Source organism: Haemorhous mexicanus, chromosome 3 (genome assembly GCF_027477595.1).
Source record: "Haemorhous mexicanus isolate bHaeMex1 chromosome 3, bHaeMex1.pri, whole genome shotgun sequence".
Taxonomy (NCBI): Eukaryota; Metazoa; Chordata; class Aves; order Passeriformes; family Fringillidae; genus Haemorhous; species Haemorhous mexicanus.
The window spans coordinates 117,950,522-117,975,887 of record NC_082343.1 but is presented as its reverse complement, the minus strand read 5'-3'; the positions used below and the strand labels follow the sequence as shown (position 1 = coordinate 117,975,887).

The following is a 25,366-nucleotide window of genomic DNA, read 5'->3' as shown; positions in this document are numbered from 1 at the left end:
GCAGGGTCCGGCAGGGAGGTGCGGGTGACCCCGGCCCGGGCACGGCCGGAGCGCTGGAAATGGCTCCGTGCGGGAGGGAGGGAGGGATGGAGGGACGGAGGGAGGGATGGGGCTCTCTCCCGGCAGCCTCACAGCCGCCCCGGGGCCCTGGGAGCGCTCGGACAGCGCACGGGCCGTGCCCGCAGCCGCAGCCGGGTCCGGCTGCCCTCGGGCTGCCCGGGCCCCCCGCTCCCCCCGAGCGCGGCTGCGGCGCTCCCGCGGCTGCGCCTCGTGACTGCGGCAGCATCTGCAGCGTGCGGCTCATCCATGCATCCATCCCGCCATGCCTGCCTCTGCCAGCTCCGGCCCTGCCTCTGCCAGCTGCATCCCAGCCTGGCTCAGCCATCCCTGCCTGCCCCAGCCGTCCCTGCCTCTTCCAGCTCCATCCCTGCCTCATCCATCTCCATCCCAGCCTTTTCCAGCTCCATCCCAGCCTCTTCCAGCTGCATCCCTGCCTGCCTCAGCCATGCCTGCCTCTTCCAGCTCTGTCCCTGCCTGTCCTAGCCATCCCAGCCCCCTCCAGCTCCATCTCAGCCTGCCTTTTCCAGCTCCATCCCTGCCTCTTCCAGCTCTGTCCCAGCCTGGCTCAGCCATCCCTGCCTGCCCCAGCCATCCCTGCCTCATCCATCTCCATCCCTGCCTCATCCATCTCCATCCCAGCCTTTTCCAGCTCCATCCCTGTCTCTTCCAGCTGCATCCCTGCCTGCCCTGGCCATCCCTGCCTCAACCATCTCCATCCCAGCCTTTTCCAGCTCCATCCCTGTCTCTTCCAGCTGCATCCCTGCCTGCCCCGGCCATCCCTGTCTCTTGAGCTCCATCCCTTCCTCTGCCAGCTCCACCCCTGCCTCTTTCAGCTCCATCCCAGCCTCTTCTGCTCCATCCCAGACTCTTCCTGCTCCATCTGAGCCATCCCTGCCTTTTCCAGCTCCATCCCTGCCTCTTTCTGCTCCATCCCAGACTCTTTCTGCTCCATCCCTGTCTCTTCCAGCTCCATCCCAGCTCCCTGTCCATCCGGACCCACCCTGGCTCGGCATGGCCGGCCGGTCAGTCTGTGATGATTCCAGTCAGGAAGGCCCAAGTGCCCGAGCTGGGAAGGCTGAGAAGGCTGTCCCGAGGTCCAGAGGGACCACCTGGGCTCCAGCCCGTGCCATGGCCTCTGCTCCTGTCCCCGGGAGCGTGGGGCTCACCTGCAGAGCCCTCCCTGCCCGTGCCACACCGGGGCTCACCTGCAGAGCCCTCCCTGCAGGTGCCACACCGGGCTCACCCGCAGAGCCCTCCCTGCCCGTGCCACACCGGGGCTCACCCCCGGAGCCCTCCCTGCAGGTGCCACACCGGGCTCACCTGCAGAGCCCTCCCTGCAGGTGTCACACGCAGAGCCCTCCCTGCAGGTGTCACACCGGGGCTCACCCCCGGAGCCCTCCCTGCAGGTGTCACACCGGGGCTCACCTGCAGAGCCCTCCCTGCAGGTGTCACACTGGGGCTCACCTGCAGAGCCCTCCCTGCAGGTGTCACACCGGGGCTCACCTGCAGAGCCCTCCCTGCAGGTGTCACACTGGGGCTCACCCACAGAGCCCTCCCTGCAGGTGTCACACCGGGGCTCACCTGCAGAGCCCTCCCTGCAGGTGCCACACCGGGGCTCACCCCCGGAGCCCTCCCTGCAGGTGCCACACCGGGGCTCACCCCCGGAGCCCTCCCTGCAGGTGTCACACCGGGGCTCACCTGCTGAGCCCTCCCTGCAGGTGTCACACCGGGGCTCACCCGCAGAGCCCTCCCTGCAGGTGCCACACCGGGGCTCACCTGCGGAGCCCTCCCTGCAGGTGTCACACCGGGGCTCACCCCCAGAGCCCTCCCTGCAGGTGCCACACCGGGGCTCACCCCCGGAGCCCTCCCTGCAGGTGTCACACCGGGGCTCACCTGCTGAGCCCTCCCTGCAGGTGTCACACCGGGGCTCACCCGCAGAGCCCTCCCTGCAGGTGCCACACCGGGGCTCACCTGCGGAGCCCTCCCTGCAGGTGTCACACCGGGGCTCACCCGCAGAGCCCTCCCTGCAGGTGCCACACCGGGGCTCACCTGCGGAGCCCTCCCTGCAGGTGTCACACCGGGGCTCACCTGCAGAGCCCTCCCTGCAGGTGTCACACCGGGGCTCACCTGCTGAGCCCTCCCTGCCGGTGTCACACCAGGGCTCACCTGCAGAGCCCTCCCTGCAGGTGTCACACCGGGGCTCACCTGCAGAGCCCTCCCTGCAGGTGTCACACCGGGCTCACCTGCAGAGCCCTCCCTGCAGGTGTCACCTGCAGAGCCCTCCCTGCAGGTGTCACACCGGGGCTGCCCCAGGCTCAGCTCCCTCAGCCTCACCCCGGCAGAGCCGCTCCGGCCCTGCAGCATCACAGGCTGCTCGGGGCTGTCCCCAGCCTGTCCCTGTCCCTCGTGTCCTGGGCACCCAGCCCTGGGCCCGGATCTACGGGGGGGCTGCACTACCTGGGCACCCCCTGACATGGCCCAGAAATGCCCTGGCACCCCGGGACCCCCTGTGCTGAGCTGTGCCCGCTGGGGCAGGGGCTGGCCCCCTGCCCTGCCTGCTTCCCTGAGCCCAGCACCTCCTGGGCACCGTGGCCCCCATGCCCCCAGCACGGGCAGGGCTGCTGTGGGGGGCACAGGTGCCAGGGAGGTCTCACAGGTGGACAGGGACATGCTGGCACTGTTGGGCACTGAGCACAAGGAGGAAATCCTCTGCAAGAAGCCCAATCCCTGTTCCTGCTGACAGGAAACGGGGACAGGATGAGCAGGTGGGAACAGCCCCCTCACCCCAAATCCTGCATGGCATGGAGGGGCTAAGCCCTTCCTCCTCCTCCTCCTCCTCCTCCTCCTCCTCCTCCTCCTCCTGCAGCAGCACTGCCCAGCCCAGAGCCCGCATGGAGCGGGACCATGGGGCTGGGGGTTCCTGGGGGTTGGGGGTCCCTGGGGGCTGGGGGTCCCTGTGGGGCTGGGGGTCCCTGGGGGCTGGGGGTCCCTGTGGGGCTGGGGGTCCCTGGGGGGCTGGGGGCTCTGGGGGGTCCCTGGGGGGCTGGGGATCCCTGAGGGGCTGGGGGTCCCTGGGGGTTTGTGAGTCCCTGGGGGGCCGAGGGGTCCCTGAGGGCTGGAGGTTCCTGAGGGCTGGGGGTTCTGGGGGGTCCCTGCGGGGCTGGGGATCCCTGTGGGGCTGGGGGTCCCTGGGGGGTCCCTGGGGGTCCCTGGGGGCCGGGCCCTGGAGCAGAGAGCCCCCAGGGCTGAGCTCTGACCTTTCTCTGTGGCCTCCAGGAGTTTCCTCCTGCCGCGTTTCTTCTGGGGGTCGGAAGGGGCCAGCTCCCCCTCCTCGGCCGGGGCGTCCAGCCCCTCCTTGGGCGTGCAGCGGCCGTTCTCCAGCGCCCGGCCCGTCTCCCCGTCCGCCAGGCTCTCCGTCTCGTCCTCCTCGGGCCGGCCGCCCTTGGGGCTGGCCCCGGCCTCCTCGGCGTCGCCCTCCACGTCCCCGTTGGGCAGCGGCTCGGCGGGGCTGGCCTCGGGGCAGGGCGGGGGGCACTTGGGGACGGCCGCCGTGTCCTTGGGGGTGTCACTGCTTTCCGCCTGCTGGGAGGAGGGGAAGAGCTGCGGTGGGTGCTGGCACGGGGGGGACAGCAGAACGTCACCGCGCTGAAAAGTGCCAGTGCCACCTCGTGCATGCCAGGTGTGACAGGTGCTGCTGCCTGCCGAGGGGACCCTGGGAGCAGGACACAGTGTCACAGCAGCCCCAGAGCCAGGAGACAGGGGTGTGACACCCTGATGAGCAGGACATGCTGCTGTGTCACCCTGAGGACCAGGACACCCCACCATGGCACTCTCGAGAGTGACAAACACACAGGTGTGTGTGGCATCCTCACGGACCAGGACACATTTCCACCCTGCTCAGGGCCAGGACACTGCAGCAACACCCTCAGACCATGACACAATGTCACAGCACCCTCAGGACGTGCACAGAGTGACAAGACACCTTTGGGACAATGACATCCTCAGGACCATAACAAAAGGTGACACACCATGGGGATCAGGACAGGGAGCCACAGAATGCTCGGGAGCAGGACACAGGGACATGGCACCACAGGGACATGTGACACCCTCAGGAGCAGGACACAGGGACATGGCACCACAGGGACATGGACATGCTGCCATGGCAGCCTCAGGAGCAGGACACAGGACATGGCACCACAGGGACATGTGACACCCTCAGGAGCAGGACACAGGGACATGGCACCACAGGGACAAGGACATGCTGCCATGGCACCCTCAGGAGCAGGACACAGGACATGGCACCACAGGGAAAAGGACATGATGCATGGCACCCTCAGGAGCAGGACACAGGGACATGGCACCAGAGGGACATATGACACCCTCAGGAGCAGGACACGGGGACATGGCACCACAGGGACCTGGACATGCTGCCATGGCACCCTCAGGAGCAGGACACAGGACATGGCACCACAGGGACAAGGACATGCTGCCATGGCAGCCTCAGGAGCAGGACACAGGACATGGCACCACAGGAGAATGACACTTTCAGAGCCAGGTGCCATGACACTCTGGGCACTGGGCCATGAGGCCATGGTGCCATCCAGACCACACCATGCTGGGATGTGCCCCAGGTGTCCAGTCCCCTGTGGGCAGAGGGGACACTGGCACTGCCCATCCTGCCTGGCACACCTGTGCCACCACACTGGGGTGAGGGACAGCAAGGGACAGCAATGGGGCCCCTTGGTGTGGCCCATCGCCACTGGCACGGGCACAGGGGACAGGGGAGGGTGTTAGGGACACACAGAGCTGGGCCCTGGGGTGACCTCATGACACACACATGTGCAGGTGTGTGTGTGTGACAGGTGTGTGTGTCTGTGTGTGTGACAGTGAGTGTGTGACAGGTGTGTGTGTGTGTGTGTGTGTGTGTGTGACAGGTGTGTCTGTGACAGGTGTGTGTGTGTATGTGACAGTGAGTGTGTGACAGGTGTGTGTGTGTGACAGGTGTGTGTGTGTGACAGCTGTGTCTGTGACAGGTGTGTGTGTGTGTGTGTGTGTGTGTGTGTGTGTGTGTGACAGGTGTGTGTGAGAGGTGTGTGTGCGTGTGACAAGTGTGTGACAGGTGTGTGTGTGTGTGTGAATGTGTGACAGGTGTGTGTGTGTGTGACAGGTGTGTGTGTGTGTGTGTGAGAGTGTGTGACAGGTGTGTGTGTGTGTGACAGGTGCGTGTGACAGTGAGTGTGTGACAGGTGTGTGTGTGTGTGTGTGTGTGTGACAGGTGTGTGTGTGTGTGTGTGTGTGACAGGGGTGTGTGTGCGTGTGACAGGTGTGTGACAGGTGTGTGTGTGTGTGTGTGTGACAGGTGTGTGTGTGTGTGTGTGTGTGACAGGTGTGTGTGTGTGTGTGTGTGACAGGTGTGTGTGTGTGTGTGTGTGTGACAGGTGTGTGTGTGTGTGTGTGTGACAGGTGTGTGTGTGTGTGTGTGTGTGACAGGTGTGTGTGTGTGTGTGTGTGTGACAGGTGTGTGTGTGTGTGAATGTGTGACAGGGGTGTGTGTGTGTGTGTGTGTGTGTGTGTGTGTGTGTGTGTGTGTGTGACAGGTGTGTGTGCGTGTGACAGGTGTGTGACAGGTGTGTGTGTGTGTGTGTGTGACAGGTGTGTGTGTGTGTGTGTGTGTGACAGGTGTGTGTGTGTGTGAATGTGTGACAGGGGTGTGTGTGTGTGTGTGTGTGTGTGTGTGTGTGTGTGACAGGTGTGTGTGCGTGTGACAGGTGTGTGACAGGTGTGTGTGTGTGAATGTGTGACAGGTGTGTGTGTGTGTGTGTGTGTGTGTGAGTGTGTGACAGGTGTGTGTGCGTGTGACAGGCACAGCCCAGCCCAGCCCGGCCCAGCCCAGCTTGGCCCAGCTTGGCCCAGCCCAGCCCAGCCCAGCCCGGCCCAGCCCAGCCCGGCCCTGGCCCTGAGCACCCCCAGACAGACCCTGAAGCTGCTGCCACTCCCTCCTGGTGGCCCTGGTGTCCTCCTGCAGCACAGGAGGGTGCTGGGGTGGCACAGTGTGATGCCAGGGTGGCACAGCGCGATGCCAGGGTGGCACTGTGTGATGCCAGGGTGGCTCAGTGTGATGCCAGGCTGGCACAGCACGATGTCAGGGTGGCACAGTGTGATGCCAGGGTGGCACAGCGCAATGCCAGGGTGGCACAGCGCGATGCCAGGGTAGCTCAATGTGATACCAGGGTGGCACAGCGCGATGCCTGGGTGGCACAGCGCGATGCCTGGGTGGCACAGCGCGATGCCAGGGTGGCACAGTGTGATGCCAGGGTGGCACAGCGCAATGCCAGGCTGGCATGGTGGGCAGTGGACCCTTCCTGCCTGTCCCCAGAGAACTACAGGTGCCACAATGGCCCTTTTGGTGACAGGGCCAGGGAGGGGACACGGTCCCGCTGGTGGCCTTGGCGTGAGCTCACGGTGCTGCCCACTGCCAGGGGCCGCTGGCACCGGGGCACAAGCTCCAGGGGATGGCAGGTGACAGGCACTGCTTCCCCCCCAAGGTCCTGACTGGTGACACAGGGCACAGGACCCCCTGGCCTGTCCCCCCTATGGCACCGCCACCCCTCACCTGCTCCCTGCAGCCCCAGCGCTGCCACTGCCTCTGCAGCCGGCAGGGAAGGGATCGGGGGGCTGGGTTTGGGGGGGCTGGGTTTGGGGGGTGGGTTTGGGGGGTGGGTTTGGGGGGGCTGGAGATCAGGGGGGCTGGGGATCAGGGGGGGCTGGGTTTGGGGGGGCTGGGTTTGGGGGGTGGGTTTGGGGGGTGGGTTTGGGGGGTGGGTTTGGGGGGTGGGTTTGGGGGGGCTGGGTTTGGGGGGCTGGGTTTGGGGGGTGGGTTTGGGGGGCTGGGTTTGGGGGGGCTGGGCTTTGGGGGGTGGGTTTGGGGGGGCTGGGTTTGGGGGGTGGGTTTGGGGGGGCTGGGGATCAGGGGAGGCTGGGTTTGGGGGTGATGGGTTTGGGGGTGATGGGGTTTGGGGGGGCTGGGTTTGGGGGGGTGGGTTTGGGGGGGCTGGGGTTTGGGGGGCTGGGTTTGGGGGGCTGGGTTTGGGGGTGATGGGTTTGGGGGGGCTGGGTTTGGGGGTGATGGGTTTGGGGGGGCTGGGTTTGGGGGTGATGGGTTTGGGGGTGATGGGTTTGGGGGGGCTGGGTTTGGGGGGTGGGTTTGGGGGGGCTGGGTTTGGGGGGCTGGGTTTGGGGGAGCTGGCTTTGGGGGGCTGGGTTTGGGGGGCTGGGGTTTGGGGGTGATGGGTTTGGGGGTGATGGGGTTTGTAGGAGCTGAGTTTGGGGGGGCTGAGGATCAGGGAGTGCTGGGCTTCGGGGGTGCTGGGGATCAGGGGGTGCTGGGTTTGGGGGTGAGGGGGGTCAGGGGGTGCTGTGGATCAGGGGGTGCTGTGCCAGGCCATGAACAAGGGCACAGCTGGGCTATCAGAGGCCAAAGGCCAGGCTTTGGTGTGCCTGGCCCGGGAATGCACAGCCCGGGAGGGCCAGCCAGCCACCAGGGATGGGGGGACAGCAGGGACAGCAGGGACAGCACAGCGTGGCCCAGGAGCAGAGCAGGGAGCTGGAACCAGGCAAGATGGATGCCAGGGAGCAAAGTCCCCACCAGTCCCACAGCAAGGACAGGTCCTAAACCAGGACAGGACCCTAACCAGGAGAGGTCCCAGACCAGGACAGGTCCCAGACCAGGACAGGACCCTAACCAGGACAGGTGCCAGACCAGGACAGGTCCCAGACCAGGACAGGTCCCAGACCAGGACAGGTCCTAAACCAGGACAGGACCCTAACCAGGACAGGTCCCAGACCAGGACAGGACCCTAACCAGGACAGGTCCCAGACCAGGACAGGTCCTAAACCAGGACAGGACCCTAACCAGGACAGGTCCCAGACCAGGATGGGTCCCAGATCAGGATGGGTCCCAAACCATGGGGGGTTCTAAAACAGGATGGGTCCCAAACCAGGACAGGTTCTAAATCAGGACAAGACCCTAACCAGGACAGGTCCCAGACCAGGATGGGTCCCAGACCAGGATGGGTCCCAGACCAGGATGGGTCCTAAACCATGAGGGGTTCTAAACCAGGACAGGTCCTAAACCAGGACAGGTCCCAAACCATGGGGGGTCCTAAACCAGGATGGGTCCCAAACCAGGACAGGTCCCAGACCAGGACAGGTCCCAAACCATGAGGGGTCCCAGACCAGGACAGGTCCCAGACCAGGACACCACCGCACCCCCTGTCCCTGAGGGGGTCCCGGGTGTCACCCCCCGATGCACTGAGGGGGTCCCGGTGCCCCTGGCCCCGCTCCCGCCTCTGCCGGGGCCGCATCCGTGTGAGAACAATCGCAGGGGCCGTGGGGAGGAAACGGGAGGAAACGGGAAGGCCAGAGCTGTGCTCCAGGGCAGGAGTGGGGGTTTGGGACACTCGGGGAGGCTGTGGGCTCTGGGGGGGCTGGGGGGTTTGGGGAGGCTGTGGGGTTCAGGGGGGCTGTGGGGTCTGGGGAGGCTGTGGGGTTCAGGGGAGGCTGTGGGGTTCAGGCAGGCTGTGGGGTTCGGGGGTCTGTGGGGCTCAGAGGGGCTGTGGGAGCTCAGGGGGGCTGTGGGGTTTGGGGGGGCTGTGGAGTTTAGGGATGCTGTGGGGTTCAGGCAGGCTGTGGGGTTCAGGAGGTCTCTGGGGTTCAGGGGGCTGTGGGAGCTCAGGCAGGCTGTGGGTTCAGGGGGGCTGTGGGGTTCAGGCAGGCTGTGGGCTCAGGGGGGCTGTGGGGTTCAGGGGGGCTGTGGGGTTCAGGCAGGCTGTGGGCTCAGGGGGGCAGTGGGGTCAGGGGGGCTGTGGGGTTCAGGCAGGCTGTGGGCTCAGGGGGGCTGTGGGAGCTCAGGGGGGCTGTGGGGTTCAGGCAGGCTGTGGGCTCAGGGGGGCTGTGGGGTTCAGGCAGGCTGTGGGGTTCAGGCAGGCTATGGGGCTCAGGGGGGCTGTGGGCTCAGGGGGTCTGTGGGGTTCAGGCAGGCTGTGGGCTCAGGGGGGCTGTGGGCTCAGGGGGGCTGTGAGCTCAGGGGGGCTGTGGGGTCAGGGGGTCTGTGGGGTTCAGGCAGGCTGTGGGCTCAGGGGGGCTGTGGGAGCTCAGGGGGGCTGTGGGGTTCAGGCAGGCTGTGGGTTCAGGGGGGCTGTGGGCTCAGGGGGGCTGTGGGAGCTCAGGGGGGCTGTGGGCTCAGGGGGTCTGTGGGGACTCAGGGGGGCTGTGGGCTCAGGGGGGCTGTGGGCTCAGGGGGGCAGTGGGAGCTCAGGGGGGCTGTGGGAGCTCAGGGGGGCTGTGGGGGCTCAGGGGGGCTGTGGGCTCAGGGGGGCTGTGGGAGCTCAGGGGGGCTGTGGGGGCTCAGGGGGGCTGTGGGCTCAGGGGGGCTGTGGGCTCAGGGGGGCTGTGGGAGCTCAGGGGGGCTGTGGGCTCAGGGGGGCTGTGGGAGCTCAGGGGGGCTGTGGGAGCTCAGCCCAGCCCCTCGCTGGGACAGCCCCAGGGGGCTCAGCGGGTGAGGGGTGCTGGGCACACAGGGCACAGGCTCCCCTGGGTGCTGCCAGGCTTTGGCAGTGGCACCAGGACTCGGTGGACAGCGCCGGGGCTGCCAAGGAGCCGTGCTGGGCAGGAGGGCCCTGGCACGCTGGGGCAGGACAGGCACCGTGTCCCCTGCCGGGACAGGGACACATGGCCCAGCCAGCACCCCCTGCACGGCCCCATCCGTCCCACCCTGCCAACACCCACTGCCAGCCCTGCACAGCTGCTCTGGCCAAGCCTGGCACCCCAGCTCCCCTACCTGGGCCAGGACTGCACCCCTGCTCACCCGGAGCCACCCCGTGGTGGCCTGTCCGTCCCTGTCCCCGTCCCCGGGGCTGGCGGTGGAGCCTTCCTGCCCACCCAGCCGGCGCTTCCTGCGGCCGCCGGGCCCTGGGAACAAGGTCTGCCTTTCTCCTGCTCCCTCCCCTCGGCCGGGCCCCCGCCAGGGAGGCTGCTCTGCACGGCCCCTGCCCGTCCCGCTGCCCCGGGGACACAGGGTGACACTGGGGACACTCCCCGAGGGGATGACGGGGGGTGGCACTTGGGGCTGGGGACTCTCGTGCCCACCCCATGGGAAGGTGCCCCTGTCACCCGCAGAGCCACCCTGCTGAGGGGTGTCCCTCTGCCAGGCACAGCTGGCACTGGGGACGCTGGTCCTGGAGCCTTGGCATGGCTCAGCATGGCACGGCGCACCACAGGACAGCCTGGCACAGCCCAGCACGGCCTGGCACAGCTCACCCGTGCTGTGACACCCGTCCCCACAGGGCTGTGCCCAGCCAGCCCCCCTCTGGCACCCTGTGCCCTCTCACACTGCTGACCAGGGCAAGGCCCCTCTGGCCACTGCCTGCCCACCTGGGCACAGGTGCTGGGGACCCCCGGGGCCAGCCTGGTGCCCACGGCAGTGCCAGCTGCCTCAGCCTGCCCCAGTGCCCCTGGCACTCTCAGGGAGGAGATGTTTAGTGGCTCACGTCAGCAGGGCTCCCCTGGCACTGCCTGGGGCTGGCCACGCCAGCTCTGCTCTCCTGGCACTGGAGCTGCTGGCCAAAGGGCTGGCACTGGCACCAGCACCAGCACCAGCTCTGGCTCTAGCTCTGGCACCAGCCCTGGCACCACCCCTGGCACAGCGCAGCAGTGTCGGAGCACACTGGGACGGGCACCCAGCCCACCCACCCCGGCTCGGGGGCAGGATGTGCCCCTGCCCTGGCATTGCTGCCGTCCCTCCGTCGTGCCGGGGGCTCTGGGGCCGTGCTGGCCGGAGCCCTGCCGGCTCCCAGGCCCCGCTGTTCCTGCGGAGCTCTCCCCTTGCTCCCGTGCCAGCATTGTTCTTCCAGCAGCGGCTCCCCCGCCCGGCACGTTCCTCCCGGCCCGGGGCCAGCGCCGGCGTGACCCGGCCAGCCCGCACAGCCCCGCCCCGCCCCGGGTGACACGGTGACACACGGCTGTGCCGTGCCCCTGGCACCGGCATGGCACGGATCAGGGACCAGGGACAGGCATGGCAGGGATCAGGGACCAGGGACAGGCATGGCAGGGATCAGGGACAGGCATGGCAGGGACCAGGGACAGGCATGGCAAGGATCAAGGACAGGCATGGCACGGATCAGGGACCAGGGACAGGCATGGCACGGATCAGGGACAGGCATGGCAAGGATCAAGGACAGGCATGGCAGGGATCAGGGACCAGGGACAGGCATGGCAGGGATCAGGGACAGGCATGGCAAGGATCAAGGACAGGCATGGCACGGATCAGGGACCAGGGACAGGCATGGCACGGATCAGGGACAGGCATGGCAAGGATCAAGGACAGGCATGGCAGGGATCAGGGACCAGGGACAGGCATGGCAGGGATCAGGGACAGGCATGGCACGGATCAGGGACAGGCATGGCAAGGATCAAGGACAGGCATGGCAGGGATCAGGGACCAGGGACAGGCATGGCAGGGATCAAGGACTGTTGGGACAGGCATGGCAGGGACCAGGGACCAGGGACAGGCATGGCAGGGATCAGGGACAGGCATGGCAGGGATCAGGGACTGTTGGGACAGGCATGGCAGGGATCAGGGACTGTTGGGACAGGCAGCTCGGACCTGAAGCGTCCCAGCTCAGGATGAACCCTTTTGGCTGCCGGAAACTTTTCCAAAAAGGATTTGCAGCCTCCTAAGGGTGGAGGTGCCTCAGCTCTGTTTGTGCCCCAGGCCCTGCTCGTTCCCCTGGCCCACTCATCACCCTGGGCCTGTTTGTCACTCCCCTGTCCCCTCCTGTGGGAATGAGGACTGGGGACACTGCCTGAGCCTGGAGCCCAAGGACACCTTCCCTCTGGGCCTTCAGCAGCAGAGGAACCTGCTCCTCCACTCGCACCGAATTCATCGTGAGAGCAGCCAGGTGCCACCCGGCCACCCCGCAAGGAGGGGGCTCCCCAGTGGCACTGGGACACACCATGGCCTGGAAGGGACGAGCCACGAGGGTCCTCAGCCCTGGGGCCCTGTCCCAGCACACCCCAAAAGCCCTGAGCACGCCGTGGCTCCCAGCTGACCCTGGTGGGCACGGTGGCCCAGCAAGGGCTGAGCGAGCCCGGAGTGCTGGGTGGGCATCACCCGTGGGCAGGAGCTGGGGAGACCCTCAGGGGGCTCTGCTCCCCAGGCCCAGCAGCCCCAGGGTGGGGGAGCAGGGTCAGAGCCACCCAGGCAGGGAGTGAATGCAGGGTGGAGCAGGACGGTGCCCCAGGGCACAGGAGGGCTGGCTGAGGGCTCGGAGGGGAGGGACAGCCCCCCCGGCTGCTCTGGGGGCTCCTCTGCCTCAGCACCCTGCACACGGGGCAGCCAGGCCAGCCCGTGGCATGCCAGGAGCTGAGGTCTGTCACCAAAGCAGGACAGCCCCGTGGAGGGACACCCACTGCCACCCACCTGGCGCCGCGCCCGCTGGCTCACCTGGGCATGCTTGCGCTTCCGCCCGGGCCGCCCGGCTTTCCTCATGGGCGTGCCTGGCTCCTGCTTCTCCTCCTTGCTGGGGTTCTCCTCGGGCTCCTCTTCCCCCTGAGAGCCGGACACAGACAGGATGGTTACACCGCCGGGCAGCCCGGGCTGGGCACGGGGTCACGGGCACCGCGGGCACCGCGGGGGGACGGGTGCCTGCCCGGCCGGGTGGGAGCATTGTGGCATCGCCGGGCTGGCAGCACCAGGGCACTTGGAAGGGTGACAGAGGCTGCACCAGCAGCACCAGGGCACTTGGAAGGGTGACAGTGGCTGCACCAGCAGCACCAGGGCACTTGGAAGGGTGACAGTGGCTCCTGCCACGCTCGGGCTGCGGCACAGCCTCAGCGGGTGACCCTCCTGCCCTGTGCCACCGTGCCATGGCTGGCTCAGGACACGTGCCACTGCCGCCACCCACCAAACCCTGCACCACGGCGTGCAGCCAGGGCCCTGTGGGCACCCTGCAGCGCGGGCCTGCGGGCAGCCACGAGGCTCCCTGGGGACGAGGGCCAGCAGCAGGAGCCGGGCACCCCTGGAGAGGGCAGCTGCCTGCTTTGGGGACCCCGCCGTGCCCCAGAGCAGCTGGCAGCGCCCCGTGCCCGTCCCTGGCGCGGTGGCCCGGCACGCATGTGCCAGCATGGCGGCGCAGCAGGAACGCGGCCCCGGGAAGTGAACCTGCTCCCGTGCCCCAGCAGCCGCCAGCACCGGGGGCCCCGTCCCCGCTCCGGGCACCGCGGCACCGGGGGGCACACGGCGGGCAAGGGGGGCAAGGCCCCGGCACGGCGCGGGGTGGGTTTCACCTGAGCCCCAGAAGATCCCGGCGGCAGCAGCCAAGCAGGAAGAGGCCACGGAGGGGGAGCGGGGGAAGGAGGAGAGGCCGGCGGGGGGCTGGTGAGGGAGAGGCCAGGGAGGGGATGGGGCTGGCAGGCAGACAGCGCCGGCAGGCAGCTGCAGCCGCGCGGCCCCGCACCCCGGCGCTGCCACATTCCTGCCCTGCGCCCCCGAGCTGGGCAGCCGTGCCCTCGGGATGCAGCTGGAACATCCCTGCGGATCCAGCACAAAAATCCCACGGCACTGGGACACGCTGTGCCCCATGGCCCTAGTGGCTCACTGCCACAGTGTCCCACTGCCGTGGTGCCCCAGCCGTGGTGCCCAAACCAGCTCCCTCTGTGCCATCCACCCCAAACTCAGCTGCCCGCCCTGTGCCCGTTGCTGCCCTGCCTGGTCTTGGAGCACGTGGGATGCACGGGAGCCATGTGTAGGTCTGTCCCAGCCCACGGTGTCCCTCCAGAACCGTGCTTGTCCCAGCCCCACTCGCCTGCCTGTGGGGCTGAGCAGCCTCCAGCCCCTGCACACACCTCCCCAGCCTTGTGGGGACCCCCCAGCCCTGGCACCTGCTGGCACTGCCAGCACTGAATGAGGACAGGAGACGCCGCAGCAAGCAGGGCCTCCGCCAGGGCCGGGCCCCACTCCACATGGCATCCTGCTGGAAACTTTTGGGACAGGTCCAAGGACGATGTCAGGATCCCAGATCCAGCAGCATCCTGGTGCAGAAGTCCCTGAGGGGATTCTGGGGGTCCCTGCCCACAGGCCCCCTGTGCCTCGCTGTGCTGCAAGGCCAGGGCAGCACCCAGGGGTGCAGGCCAGCCCCAGGGAGACCCTGGCACCTGTCCCTTTGCCCCAGTGCTAGCCTGGCTGCTGGCACTGCCCCAGCCAGTTGTCCCTCCCTGGCCTCATCCAGGCCCTGGCAGCATTTAGTGGATGTACATGAAAGATTTGGGGGAGTCATGTGCACCAGGTGGCAGCCAGACCTCCCATGGCCAGGAGAGGAAGAGCTGGGGGGCACCCAGGGGTCCCAGAGAGGCCGGGGGGGCTCCAGAGTGAAAAGCTGGAGGGGCAGAGCTGGCTCGAGGGCTGCCACCGTGAGGGGACAGCAGGGTCCCTGCTGCAGAACCAGGGAGATGCTCCCAGCACCTGTCAGGACAGGGAACCCCCCCGGGGGCACAGACAGCACCCCAAAAGCAGGGCAGGAGTGGGGGTGCGGCCCTGGCCGCAGCAGGGCTGGCAGAGGGGGCTCTGTCCCCCAGCCCGGCACAGGAGCCGTGCCGCAGCCCCTCGCCTCCCGCATCATCCCGCCGGGAGCTGAGTCATCGCCCATCCATCACCCGTGCCCGTCCCCCGGAGCGCGGGGCTCCGTGGCACGTCCCCGGTGCCGCTCCTGCTCCGCTGCCAAGCAACAGCCCGGAGGGAACCGCGGCCGAGCTGCGGCATGACGCAGTGCTGGCTGTGCCGCCAGCCCCGCTCCCCGGTACCAGCCCCGCTCGGCGGTACCGCCAGCACAGCCCGGCCCTCGGCGCCGCCAGCACAGCCCGCTCCCCGGTACCGGCCCCGTTCCGCGGTACCGCCGGCACAGCCCCGCTCGGCGGTACCGGCCCCGTTCCGAGGTACCGGCCCCACTCCGCGGTACCGCCAGCACAGCCCGCTCGGCGGTACCGGCCCCGTTCCGCGGTACCGCCAGCACAGCCCGCTCGGCGGTACCGGCCCGCACAGCCCCGCTTGGCGGTACCGGCCTCACTCCGAGGTACCGGCCCCGTTCCGCGGTACCGCCGGCACAGCCCCGCCGGCGGCCCCGGCTGCGCAGACCTGCCCCGGCTGGGAGCGGGGCTCGGCCCCGCCGGGCGCCACCGGCACCGGCCCGCCCCGCGGTGCTGGAGGCTCCGGGGGAGGCTTGGCCGCGCCGGCCCCGCGGGCAGCGGCCGCCCTCGGCACGGTGACCTCGGCGCGTGGCCGCGGGGGAGGCGACGCCGCATCCCGCGGGGTCAGCCCGGGACAGCGCCCGGCCGAGCGCTGCTGCCAGCGCCGGGCAGTGCCACGGCCCGCTCCCGGGGGTACCGGGCTGCAGCGGGCACTGCCCCGGCTCTGCCCCGCTCCCGGGGGTACCGGGCTGCAGCGGGCACTGCCCCGGCTCTGCCCTGCTCCCGGGGGTACCGGGCTGCAGCGGGCACTGCCCCGGCTCTGCCCTGTGCCCCCCGTGCCCCCAGAACCACCCCAAAGCACGGGGGCTGTGCATCCACCCTGCTCCCGGCTCCTGCCAGCAGCACCGCAGGGCAAGACCGACCCGACCCCGGGGTACCCGTGCCCAGCTGTGCCAAAAACGTGCTGGGCACATCCCAGAGGACACACGGACACATCCCAGAGGACACACGGGCACATCCCAGGGGACACACAGCCACATCCCAGGGGACACACGGGCACATCCCAGGGGACACACGGACACATCCCAGGGGACACACGGACACATCCCAAGGGACACATGGACACATCCCAGAGGACACACAACACATCCCAGTGGACACACGGGCACATCCCAGGGGACACACGGGCACATCCCAGGGGACACACAACACATCCCAGGGGACAGACGGACACATCCCCGGGGACAGACGGGCACATCCCAGAGGACACACGGGCACATCCCAGGGGACAGACGGACACATCCCCGGGGACACATGGGCACACCCCAGGGGACAGATGGACACACCCCAGGGGACACACGGGCACATCCCAGGGGACACACGGGCACATCCCAGGGGACACACGGACACATCCCAGGGGACACACAGCCACATCCCAGCGGACACACAGACACATCCCAGTGGACACACGGGCACACCCCAGCGGTCACACCGGCCAGCCCCTCGGGCTGCCGGGATCAATGGCTGGAGGATGGGGAGCACGACCGTGTGAGACCAGTGTGACCCAGCCGGCCAGCAGGAACCGGGATGACCCCGACCTGGCCGTGCCCGCAGTGGGACGGGGTCCAGCTGGCCGCAGCCCCAGTGCCCACGCCCTGACCAGCCCTGCCCTGCGCTGCTGGACACTGCCCCACAGGAAGAGCCACAGCCTTGCCAGCCCTGGCACTGGGAGCAGCCACCCCAGCCCAGCATGTACTTGGCCGGGGTGTCCCTCCTGAGCCTGGTGTCGCACATGGAGGAGGTGCAGGGACCCCATGAACAGGCAGGACCCCCTGAGGGGAGAGCAGGGTTGGCACGAGGGTTCCAGGCCACCATGCATCCCGCCTGGCACAGGGCATGACCCCAGCCCACACTCCGGGGCCAGGACATCCCCATCCTGGGGGACACAGCCCTCCTGGGGACACCCCCGCCCTGCCAGCCGCCTTGGCCCAGCTCTACCCGCAGCCGGGAGGTGACAGCAGGTCTCTGTCCCCGTCCACTCCCCGCGCTGCCCAGCGCCAGGAATAGCTCAATCCGCGCTAATCCCGCCCGCGGCTCAGGCCTCTCCCGCTCCCCCCGTCCGCTCCGCCCTGGGGCACCGGGGGCCCCGCGCCCCTTTCTCCCGCCGGCCGGGAAGGAGCCGAGCCCTGGAGCCCCCCGGCCGGGCTCCCCCGGGATGGGCCGGGCTCCCCCGGGCCGGGCCGGGCCCCGCAGCCCCGGACCGTACCTTGTGCGTGTCGAGCGCCTCGCGGCTGGGCGCGGGGCTGCCGGCGTCCAGGCTCCCGCTGGACGGCATCGTGGGGCCGGGGGCCGCCGCCTCTCAGCACCTGAGCGGAGCCCGCTGCGCCGAGGAGGGGTCCGGGAGCCGTCCCCCGCCGCTGCCTGGATCCTGCTGGCCCTGCGGGAAGCGCAGAGGGACGCGGGTCAGGGGGTGCTCCCGCCCCGCCGCCCCCGGCCCGGCCCCAGCCCCGGCAATTATTAACGTGCCACAGCCTTGACTCGGCCGGGCCGGGCCGGGCCGGGCTCCTGCCCCGCCAGCGCCCCGCGGTGCCCCAGCCCCGGCCCGGCCAGGGGGTGCGGGGGGGGCGGGGTGAGGGTCAGGGGTGCGGGGGGAACAGGGGGTGCAGAGAGAGGGTCAGGGGTGCGGGGGGAACAGGGGTGCGGGGTGAGGGTCAGGGGTGCGGGGGGAACAGGGGTGCGGGGTGAGGGTCAGGGGTGCGGGGGGAACAGGGGTGCGGGGTGAGGGTCAGGGGTGCGGGGGGAACAGGGGGTGCGGGGTGAGGGTCAGGGGTGCGGGGGGAACAGGGGTGCGGGGTGAGGGTCAGGGGTGCGGGGGGAACAGGGGTGCGGGGTGAGGGTCAGGGGTGCGGGGTGAGGGTCAGGGGTGTGGGGTCCACAGGGGGTGCACGGTGTGGGGTGCAGTGTCAGTGCAGGGTGGGTGGTGAGGGGTGCACAGCATGGGGTGCAGCGTGTGGAGCGGTTTGGGGCACAGGGGCACGGTGTGAGGCATGGGGAGCCCACAGGGGAGCAGTTGTGGGGCACAGTGTCCATGGTGTGGGGTGCAGGGTGATGGGTGCACAGTGTGGTGCACCTGATGTTCAGTGTGGGGTGCCCTTTGCACAGCACGGGGTGCCCAGTGCGTGTTTTGGGGTGCATCGTGCACCTTGTGAGGAGCATGGACGGGGGGGGTGTGCAGTGTGGGGTACGAGGGGTGCAGGGGGCATTTTGTGGGGTGCAGGGTGCGGGGGCAGCAGGGCTGTGGGGTGCAGGGTGTGTGGGGTGCAGGACACGCTGCAGGGGCACAGGACAGGGTTTGGGGTGCAGGGTGTGTGGGGTGCAGGGCAGGGTTTGGGGTGCAGGGTGTGTGGGGTGCAGGACACGCTGCGGGGGCACAGGGCAGGGTTTGGGGTGCAGGATGCACACTGTGGGGTACCAGGCACAGGGTGTGCACGGTGTAGGATGTGCAGGGTGCTGGCTGCAGGGCACAGGGTGCTGGCAGTGAGGGGGCTGGCAGGGCCATCACCTGTGGGGTTGTGGGGTGCCAAGGGTGCAGGACTGGGGGGGCCGAGTGCTGGCTGGGGGCCCAGGGGGATGCAGGTTGTGGGTGCTGGCTGCAGGGAGCTGGGGGGTGCGGGCTGTGGGGTCTGGGGGTGCTGGCTGTGCGGGACGGGGTGCGGGGTGCGGGGTCCCGGGTGCGGGTGCCGCCTGCGGGGTCCGGGGGCCGGCTGCGGGGGGCCGGGGGGGAGGCGCCAGCCGGCACCTGTTGCTATGGCAAACGCTGCATTCGCCATGGCCGGGGCTGCTGTTGCCTTTGGCACCGGAGCTGCAATTTGTTTCTAGAGCTTTCCAGCCGCAGCCGTTCCCAGCGGCGGGCGGGGGGCTCGGGCGGGGGCTCGGGGGGGTCGGGGCGGGCAGGACGCCGCTCTCGGCACCGCTCCCAGCCCAAGGCATCCCCCCGGCCCGCGGCCGGAGCGGCGGGGGCTGCTGGGGGGCCGGGGGGCTGCAGCCGCCCCCCGACACAGGCACGGGGACCCCTGGGATTTGGGGTGCTGGGCCGGGGGCTGGGGGCAGATGGGGGAGCCCAGCCGCCCTGCCCCAGTGCCTCCTGAACGGCCCCTCTCGCGGGCTGGGCTGGGCTGGGCTGGGCTGGGCGGAGGACGTGGGCAGGGGGAGTAGGGGGTGGGTGCGGGCTGGGGGTGGAGGGTTGGGGTGCGGGACCTGGGGGGGCAGGGTAGCAGACTGGGGCTGTGGGGTGCACGCTGTACCCCGGGCACAGCCCTGTGGTACAGGGACTCCCCGGCCCCTTCCCTCAGCAGCCCGGGGAGCCCCCGGGGAAGCCCCGGCCCTGTCCCTTGGTGGCACAGGGTGCCACCCCACGCCAGCTCCCCGCGGGCACACTCGGCCCGGCACTTGGCCCCTGGGCACCGGGATGCCGCCGCTGAGGGGCCGGGGCTAGCACCCCGCAGCCCCGCACCCCCAGGCCACTGCTACTGGCCCCCCTGCCAGCGGCTGTGCCACCAGCCCCACAGCACGGCACGGCACGGCACGGCACAGCACGGCACAGCACGGCACCTCGGCCCCCGTTCCCCCGCGAGTCGTGTCCCAGGGTGCCACTGACGGAGCCCCCCACCATCCCCGACCCCCCCCCGGGATCCCGCTCCCGCCACGCCTCGGCACAGCCCCGGGGCGGGCACGGCACGGCACGGCACGGCACGGCACGGCACGGCACGGCACGGCACGGCACGGCACGGCCGGACACGTGCAGCGGGAAGCACCGGGGACACCGCGGCTGCACCGGGAGCCTCGGGGGATCCCCCGCGCCCGGAGGCGCCTCGGGGGTCCCGCAGCCGGGGGTCTCCGCCGTGCCGCCGGCACCGCCCGCAGCCCCCGGCCCCCCACGGCAGCGGGGACCCCCCGGCAGCCCCGGGGGACGGCCGAGCCCCCCCCCGGCCGCCCGGTGCGGCGGCGGCCGAGCCCGCTTGGCGCTGTTCGCGGCTTTGATTCGCTTCCAGCCAACATGGTCTCCGAACGCTCTAAAAATAGTTGTTCTGCGCACAAACCCCGCGGCAGCCCCGGCCGCCGAACAAAGCCGGGGAGCCGCCGCGGCCCGGCCGCCTCCCGCTGCCCACCCCATCCCGGAGGGGCCGTGCGGGACCCGGCGGCGCTCCCGGCCCCGCTCCCCGCGCTCTTACCGGCTGCGCTCGCCCGCCGCGCCGCTGCGGGACGGGACGGGACGGGGTGACCCGGGGGGCTCCGCACCGTGCCCTCGCTCAGGCCGCCGGTACCGTCCTCGGCGGCATCCCCCGGCCGCCGCTGGGCTCGGCGGCGGTCACGGAGCCGGCCCCGCGCTCCGGCGCTCCGGTACCGGCCGGCGGCCCCCGCTGCGGCCGGCTGTGTCCCCGGTGGCGGCGCTGCCCGGGGGCCCCGGCGGTGCCGCTCCCGCACGGCAGGAGCGGCGAGTCACGCTCGCCGCGGCGGCAGAGGCGTTCCGAAGTAGGTTACCTGCGCCGGCTGGGCGAGACACGCGGCAGCCACCGGCACGAAAATGGAAAACCCACCCGAAATCCCGCCTTTTTTTTTTTTTTTCCTTTTCTTTTTTTTTTTTTTTCCTTTTTTTAAATATATATTTAGGGACCTCGGCGGTGCCGTGCCGCAGCCGGGAGCCTGCAGGGACCTAACCGGCCATTTTAGGTGACGGCGAGCGGGGTACCCCGCAGCCCCCCGTGCCGGTGGGATACCGTCACCGCAGTCCCCCCCCGTCCCGTCCCGAGGTGACCCCGCGTGCGGCGGTGACACCCCCGCCTTGGCCGGGGTCCCCCGTGCGCCGGCGGCCGTGGGGACGCACGAGGGACCCCGTCCAAGCGCCTCTCCCGTGACAAGTGCCGCAGCGTATTATTATTGTTGTTGTCACTTTGAGTCACTGCCACCGCCGCGCTCCTCCTCCTCCTCCTCCTCCTCCTTCTCCTCCTCCTCCTTCCCAGCAGCACGGAACGACTCCGGGATTGACTCAGAGGGGACAGGAGCGGCGGCCGTGAGTCACCCCCAGCCTCTGCGCCCCCCAACCCCTGACTCACCCCCGAGCCCCCCTCGGCGTGGGAGCTGCTGCCGGGGGGGCAGGAACAGGGTGGGCGTCCCCGGGCTACGCAAATTCGCCTCCGACAGATGGTTGTGCCCAAAGCACCGCGGCCTTGGCCTCGTCTCCGGGGTTGTAATTTAGGGGTGAAATATTTGGCCCCTGCGGGAGGGGCGCCGGGCCACGCGTGCCACAGCTCCGGGAGCCACCGGCATCTGGGGGACTCGGGGGCAAAGTGCCAGCGAGAGCTGGGGTGATCCTAAAAACAGACCTGGCCCGGAGGGGGGACCCTGGGGCGCTCTGCAGCACCGAGACAGACCTGTGGTGCAGCCCAAGGATGGAGTCACTGCACCCCATGGCACCCCTGCATCCCATAGCACCCCTGGCAGTGATTCCTGCACCCCACGGCACCCCCTGCACCCCACAGCACCCCTGGGAGTGATTCCTGCACCCCACAGCACCCCCTGCACCCCACAGCACTCCTGGGAGTGATTCCTGCACCCCACAGCACCCCCGGCACCCCACAGCACCCCTGGCACCCCACAGCACCCCTGGCAGTGATTCCTGCACCCCACGGCACCCCCTGCACCCCACAGCACCCCTGCACCCCTGGGAGTGATTCCTGCACCCCACAGCACCCCCTGCACCCCACAGCACCCCTGGCAGTGATTCCTGCACCCCACAGCACCCCCGGCACCCCACAGCACTCCTGGGAGTGATTCCTGCACCCCACGGCACCCCCTGCACCCCACAGCACCCCTGGGAGTGATTCTTGCACCCCACAGCACCCCACAGCACCCCTGGGAGTGATTCCTGCACCCCACGGCACCCCAAGGATGGAGTCACTGCATCCACAGCACCCCTGGAAGTGATGCACAGCACCCCACAGCACCCTGGAGGGTGATTCCTGCACTCCAGGGCACCACAGCACCTCACAGCACCCCAAAGAGCAAATCCCAGCACCCCATGAACAATCCCCAGCACCCCAAAGCACCCCAGGGTGTGATTTCCTGCACTCCAGGGCAGCACAGCACCTCACAGCACCCTAAAGAGCAAATCCCAGCAGCCCATGGACAATCCCCAGCAGCCCATGGACAATCCCAGCAGCCCATGGACAATCCCCAGCAGCCCATGGACAATCCCAGCAGCCCATGGACAATCCCCAGCAGCCCATGGCATGCCAGGACCAGGCCCTGCCCTGCTCCACACCACAGCCAAAGGCAGGCACAGCCCCACAGCCAGAGCAGCACCAACCTGCCCGGGGCATGGGGTGGGATGGGGTGTTCTGGGATGTTATAGGGTGGGATGGGGTGGGATGGGGTGGGATGGGGTGTTATGGGTTGTTATGGGGTGGGATGGGGTGTTCTGGGTTGTTATGGGGTGGGATGGGGTGTTCTGGGATGTTATAGGGTGTTCTGGGGTGGGATGGGGTGTTCTGGGATGTTATAGGGTGGGATGGGGTGGGATGGGGTGTTATGGGTTGTTATGGGGTGGGATGGGGTGTTCTGGGGTGGGATGGGGTGTTATGGGTTGTTATGGAGTGGGATGGGGTGTTATGGGTTGTTATGGGGTGGGATGGGGTGTTATGGGTTGTTATGGGGTGGGATGGGGTGTTATGGGTTGTTATGGGGTGGGATGGGGTGTTCTGGGGTGTTCTGGGGTGCGATGGGATGTGATGAGGTGTTATGGGGTGTTCTGGGATGTTCTGGGGTGTTCTGGGGTGCGATGGGACAGTGAGGTGTGTGGCACCCCAGTGCCAGGCTGTGGCCAGCCCTGCAGGTGGGACAGTGTGGATGGAGCCAGGGGATCCCGCAGGGCTGGGAAGGCCCCACCGGGAGCACCCGGGAGCTGCACGTGCTCCGTTACCGGGGGTGATCTGAGCCCCGGGGAGCCTGGGGCAGGGCTGGGAGCTGGGAACGGCGCTGAACCACGGGAATGGGCCCGACACTGCGGGAATGGGCCTGGCACCGCGGGAATGGGCCTGACACTGCGGCCATGGGCCTGGCACCGCGGGAACGGGCCTGGCACATCAGGAACTGGCCCGACACCACGGGAATGGGCCTGGCACCGTGGGAATGGGCCCGACATCGTGGGAATGGGCCCAACACCAGGGGAATGGGCCTGACACTGCAGCCATGGGCCTGACACTGCAGGAACAGGCCCAACACTGGGGGAATGGGTCTGGCACCGCGGGAATGGGCCTGGCACCGTGGGAATGGGCCTGGCACCACGGGAACGGGCCTGGCACCACGGGAACGGGCCTGACACCAGGGGAATGGGCCTGACACTGCGGGAATGGGCCTGACACCGTGGGAATGGGCCCAACACCACGGGAATGGGCCTGACACATCAGGAACCGGCCCAACACCGCGGGAATGGGCCCGACACCGCGGGAATGGGCCCGACACCGCGGGAATGGGCCTGACACATCAGGAACCAGGCCAACACGGCAGCCATGGGCCTGACACCACGGGAACAGGCCCGACACCACGGGAATGGGCCCGACATTGTAGGAATGGGCCCAACACCGCGGCCATGGGCCTGACACCACGGGAATCGGCCTCACACTGTGGGAAGCGGCCTGACACCACGGGAATGGGCCTGACACCACTGGCAAGGCAGAGCCCCGCACTGGGGCAGTGCAGGGGGAGCAGAGCCTGCCACAGGTTCCTCCTGTGCTGGGAGGGAAACTGAGTGGGGCCTGGAGCCATCCCAGCAAACCCAAACCCATCCCAGGGCCTGGAGCCATCCTATCAAACCAAATTCCTGCCGTGGCCTGGAGCCATCCCACCAAACCCATCCCAGGGCCTGGAGCCATCCCACCAAACCCAAAGCCAAAGCCAATCCAGGGCCTGGAGCCATCCCACCAAACCCAAACCCTCCCTGGAGCCGCCGTGGCACACGCGTGCCTGGCACGCTCCCGCGGCACCTGCCGGCCCACGCGCTGCCCCGGGGCACCGCGCCCTGCCGGGGCACGGCCCGTGGGAAGGCGTGGGGCAGGCCTGTGCCAAAATAAAACTGGGATGTGCCAAAATAAAACTTCCTGCACGAAAACCACTGCCTGAGGGTCCGCGAGTGGCTGCTGTGGCACGGCACAGCGTGGCACGGCACGGGGTGGCACAGCACGGCGTGGCACAGCGTGGGGTGGCACAGCACGGGGCCTGGGGGCACAGCAGCAGCTGCCACCGGATTGCAGGGACACGGACAGCCAGGGTCATCAGGGGACACCGGGACACAGCGGGAAGCACCAGGACACACTGGGACACACCGTGCCGCACCAGGACGCACCGGGAGACACCGGGACAAACTGGAACGCACTGGGAGACACTGGGATGCACTGGGACACACCAGGACATACCGGGATGCACCAGGACACGCCGGGAGACACTGGGACACACCGGGATGCACTGGGATACACCAGGACACACCGGGATACACCAGGACACACCGGGACACGCCAGGAGACACTGGGACACACCGGGCCTGCCACTGGGCACCAGCATGGCACCATTCCTCGAGCGAGCAGAAGCTGCTCCTTGTCACCAAAGCTGCTCAGTGCCACCAAAGCTGCTCGGTGTCACCAAAGCTGCTCGGTGTCACCAAAGCTACTCGGTGTCACCAAAGCTGCTCGGTGTCACCAAAGCTGCTCCATGTCACAGAACTGCCCCGCTGGGAAGTTTGGAGCTGACTCAGCACAGGGGGCCGGAGCTGCCGGAGCTGCCGGGCCGGGTCCCACCCCCAGCCGAGGCTCCCGGGGGTCACTGCCATCACGGGATGTGGCCGCCCGGTGTGGCAGCCAGCACGGAACTCGGCCGGTCCCGCGGTGACACCGGCGACGTCACACAAAGGGCAGCACGGCAGAAAGAGGAAGCGAGCGAGGAGGAAAATCTCATTTGGGCACAGGTTTGCGCAGGCGAAACACCCCGGAAAGCAAAGCGGGGGGAGGAAACGGCGGTGGGAGGGAGAGGGGGAAGGAGGAGGGAGGGGAGAGGGGAACTGAGGGGGAGGGAGGCAGCGGGGGAAGTGGGAAGGGAAGTGGGGAGGGAGTGGGAAGGGAATGGGAAGGGGGAAGTGAGTGGGAAGGGCAAGAAGGAAGGGGAAAGCAAAAAGGGAAGGGGGCAGCAGGGAGGAAAGGGGAAATGATGGGGAAGGGGAAGGAAGAGTGAGATGGGAAGCCAGAGGGGCAGGGGAGTGAGAGGGGAGTGGGAAGTGAGCAGGAAGGGGGAAGTGAGAGGGCAAGGGAAAATGAACAGGAAGGGGGAAGTGAGAGGGAAGGGGAAAATTACCTGGAAGGGGGAAGTGAGAGGGCAAGGGAAGGGGAAAATGAACAGGAAGGGGGAAGTGAGAGGGAAAGGGAAAATGAGCAAATGAGAGGGAAAAAGGGAGAAGTGATGAGGAAGTGGGCAGTGAGTGGGAAGGGGGAGATGCAGGGGGAACAGAGCTCCAAGTGTTCCC

At 68.6% G+C, this 25,366-nt stretch overlaps 1 protein-coding gene across 2 annotated transcripts in view; it reads right to left on the bottom strand.

Moving 5' to 3' along the window:
- DNMT3A (DNA methyltransferase 3 alpha) overlaps positions 1–25,366 on the bottom strand; it is a 48,594-nt gene that overhangs the window by 22,123 nt on the left and 1,105 nt on the right. Inside the window, exons 2-4 of one of the 2 annotated variants that reach the window (XM_059843209.1) lie at positions 17,066–17,236; positions 12,563–12,667; positions 3,318–3,642 (exon numbers count right to left, since the gene is read on the bottom strand). In XM_059843209.1, the coding sequence (XP_059699192.1) occupies positions 3,318–3,642; positions 12,563–12,667; positions 17,066–17,134 (499 nt within the window). In that variant the 5' untranslated portion in view covers positions 17,135–17,236. The remainder of the gene's footprint in view (positions 1–3,317; positions 3,643–12,562; positions 12,668–17,065; positions 17,237–25,366) is intronic. The other variant, XM_059843210.1, reaches the window with a different exon arrangement.